We start from the raw sequence: 3,022 nt of genomic DNA, 5'->3' as shown, positions 1-3,022 counted from the left end.
AATGTATTATTTATTATTGAATAGAAATATAATTATTAATTTGACACGTACATTGTAAAAAGTAACGCCAACATTTATATTGAGCAACTTTAAAGTAACCCGGGCGCTAAGGATGAAAAACACACGGAGAATCTCACCAAATTTGCGTGGGAATCACAGCTGATGCGCACTTATAACTGCACAGTACAGTGTTTAGTTGAAAATTTTTTCTTTCTTAACTGAAAAATGTGTATTGGTTGAAAATTTAACTATTTGGTTGAAAATTCCTTCGCTTGGGTTGAAAATTTAACTATAGGCTAAAGATGCATATTTTGAATTTAAAATTAAACTACTTTTCAAAAATTCAGCTTGGTTGAATTCGATTGGCCTTAATTTAAGATTAAAATTTTTTGATAGAAATATCAACTGCTACAATTTTTATTGAAAATTAACTTTTTTAGTTGAAAATGTAACCATTCCATTTTTGGTTGGACATTGATCTTTGTTGGTTAGAAATTCAACTACTGGATTTAAATGTGAAACACTTTGTTAAAAACTCATTTTTTTGTTGACGATTCATCAGCTTGCTTAAAAATTAATCTCTGGTTGAAAATTTTACCAGTCTGTTCACAGTAAAAACAGAAGATAAACTTTACATTGATTTCCGATGAAAGATTCTCTAGAACAAAAATTAACTTTACAGGATAAACTTTAACGAAATGTCGGCTAAACTTTTTTTTGTGTTTCCCTGAGAACACATGTGTTATAAAAAACGCAAAGTTGTCTGACTAAACTTTGTCCATCTGATAAATTTCCTGCAAGAAATTTTATCATTACTTCATTCTGTGTTGAAAATGCTTAACTTTTTTGATGGAATTGAACTGTTATTGACCTGAAATTAATTTTTTTTTTAGTGGAAACATCAAGATTTATTTCCTTGATTGAAATTTAACTACTTCAATAGGAAATTAAACTATTCTAGTTGTGGTAGAAAAGTAATCTTTCTTAGTTGGAAATTTGTCTAAGGTGCATGCGTGTATGGTGTTAGATACCTGTGAAGACTTATCGTGTTCTGAAGTACATTTGAGTATAGCTTCAGGAATTTGAACATACCCAAGTGGTCCAAAGTACGTATGAGTATGGAGTCAGGGATCTGAGAACATCCAAGTGTTCCAAACGTGAAAATATTTGTGCTCGCTGAATATCTCGCCACATGTAAACTCATCTTCTAGAATACAGTCTAATATTTATCTGAATTTAAAGTGGTCTTGTAATTACACCACCCCTCCTCTAATTCGACTTTCGAAATCGAAGCCGTCCCAGTCCGTAACACTATATGAAGTTAATTTAAAGAAAAAAATCGGCTCTTATAACCCTCCTATTGTTTGGCATAAAAACTGGTTTTGCAAAGATGTAACTATATTGGGAAAAAACATTGATTAGAGAATACGTTTCTTTTAAAATATTATATTTTATAAATGTTTATTGTCAAAAGATACATTTGTAAATGCGAATAGCTAAACAAAACGTCAAAAAGTTCTTGGTAACGAAACACAGTTGTGATTAGGATCAAATTCCCGTTTTTTGCTTTATCCAATTCCGATAGTACGCAACCTCAGCATAGACACCAGGGGCATAAGGCTTACCACATCCATTTCCATAAGACACTATTCGAACAAGCAAATTTCCGACTGACAATGGACCACCTGAATCACCATCATATGAATCATAACTACCTTCCTTGAATCCAGCACAAATTTGCCCCATTGGTAAAGGGCTAGAAAAATAAGAGTCGCATTCCTCACGGGATAGTATTGGAACTAAGACTTTAAACAGATGTTCGGGATATATATTGTCTTCCGTTCTTCCCCATCCACCCGCAAGGGCCAAAGTACCAGGCTCAGTCTTCTCTCCGGCATTAATAAGTGGGATTGCTTGACAGGTGTATTCATTGAATTGAAATTTGGGGTTTAGTTTAATTGGGCCTATATCGTTATAAGTTGAACGCTGATAAGCAGAATACCCTCCGTGAAGAATTATTTCGGTTGTTTCATGAATAGTACCACCTGTTGGCCATGTAGTTGAACCATTTCGAATCGTGAGGTACTTTTTTATTAAACGATTTTCTAATCAATGAGCAGCAGTGAGAACCCAATCTTCAGATATAATGCTCCCTCCACAAGCGGCTTTTCCGTAGATTATAAGAGCTACGAGATAAGGAAATTCTCTGATATCTGCATATAAACCACCTATTATGCGATCATCACTCTCTGAGAAGTTCAATCCTGCTGGTAGGTAGAGGGAAGAGTTTTGATGAATCCGGTAAGCTGTAATCCAGAAAAGTTTCCTCATCAACGAAAAAGTGTCGGATTACTAAGCCTCATTTAAAAACGGTTAGTTGGGCCAAGTATTTAGTTTTTATAAGACGGCACTGCGAGTTTATTAATTGATACTGATCTTTCATTGGCTGGTTCATTTGCCTAACTAACGAAATAGCATTAGTATATCCTGCAAACTAAGTAGTTTGTCCAACTAACCATTCTTTCAGTGCCCATCAAAGTTGATAGAGAGGAAAGTACTTTTGGAGCGCAGAAAATTATTTTAGAATTCATAATATGTCAATATCTGCTTTTAATCCCGTTTCTGTTCGAGCGGGAAATTTTAGTTTACTACAGATAAAGCGGCTGAAGTCAGGAGCTGGTTTTCTGAAATTTTCCTCTCCCTTGGCCAAACATCCAGACAAAGGCAAGTATTTCAGATAAAGTTGCGGGTTGATACTGATTGTAATTAAATTCATATAGTAATTTTAAACTCACATTAGAAAAATTAATGTTTTTACATGCCTATGCCCTGTGAAGTAGATTCGTCTGATGTTATGTGTACTCATGCTGAAGGACTTAAGAAATGGCATACAGTAGGCTTTAAGCGCAGTGCTACGGGAATTTAGTGTTTCCTAGAATTGACGCCGCGCCGCCGGGATGGGTGAGGGGTGCTACGGAGGACGTGTAGTGATCACTCAGGCGTGATAAAACAGAGAGATAAA

At 35.1% G+C, this 3,022-nt stretch overlaps 2 protein-coding genes across 2 annotated transcripts in view; both read right to left on the bottom strand.

Moving 5' to 3' along the window:
- Positions 1-1,489: 1,489 nt before the first annotated feature.
- The window catches only part of LOC117181586 (trypsin-4-like), a 13,886-nt gene continuing 12,353 nt past the window's right edge, over positions 1,490-3,022 (bottom strand). Inside the window, exon 2 of the mRNA XM_033374429.1 lies at positions 1,490-2,306. Within this exon, the coding sequence (XP_033230320.1) occupies positions 2,110-2,306 (197 nt within the window). The 3' untranslated portion in view covers positions 1,490-2,109. The remainder of the gene's footprint in view (positions 2,307-3,022) is intronic.
- Positions 1,549-2,069, bottom strand: LOC117181987 (trypsin eta-like). The gene is made up of 2 exons (XM_033375006.1): positions 2,043-2,069; positions 1,549-1,986 (listed from the first exon to the last, which is right to left on the bottom strand). The coding sequence occupies exons 1-2, from the start codon at positions 2,067-2,069 to the stop codon at positions 1,549-1,551; spliced, it is 465 nt and encodes a 154-aa protein (XP_033230897.1).

This window comes from Belonocnema kinseyi, chromosome 10 (assembly GCF_010883055.1).
Source record: "Belonocnema kinseyi isolate 2016_QV_RU_SX_M_011 chromosome 10, B_treatae_v1, whole genome shotgun sequence".
Classification (NCBI taxonomy): domain Eukaryota; kingdom Metazoa; phylum Arthropoda; class Insecta; order Hymenoptera; family Cynipidae; genus Belonocnema; species Belonocnema kinseyi.
Note: the sequence above shows the minus strand (reverse complement) of the source record. Positions and strands in the feature narration are given on the sequence as shown.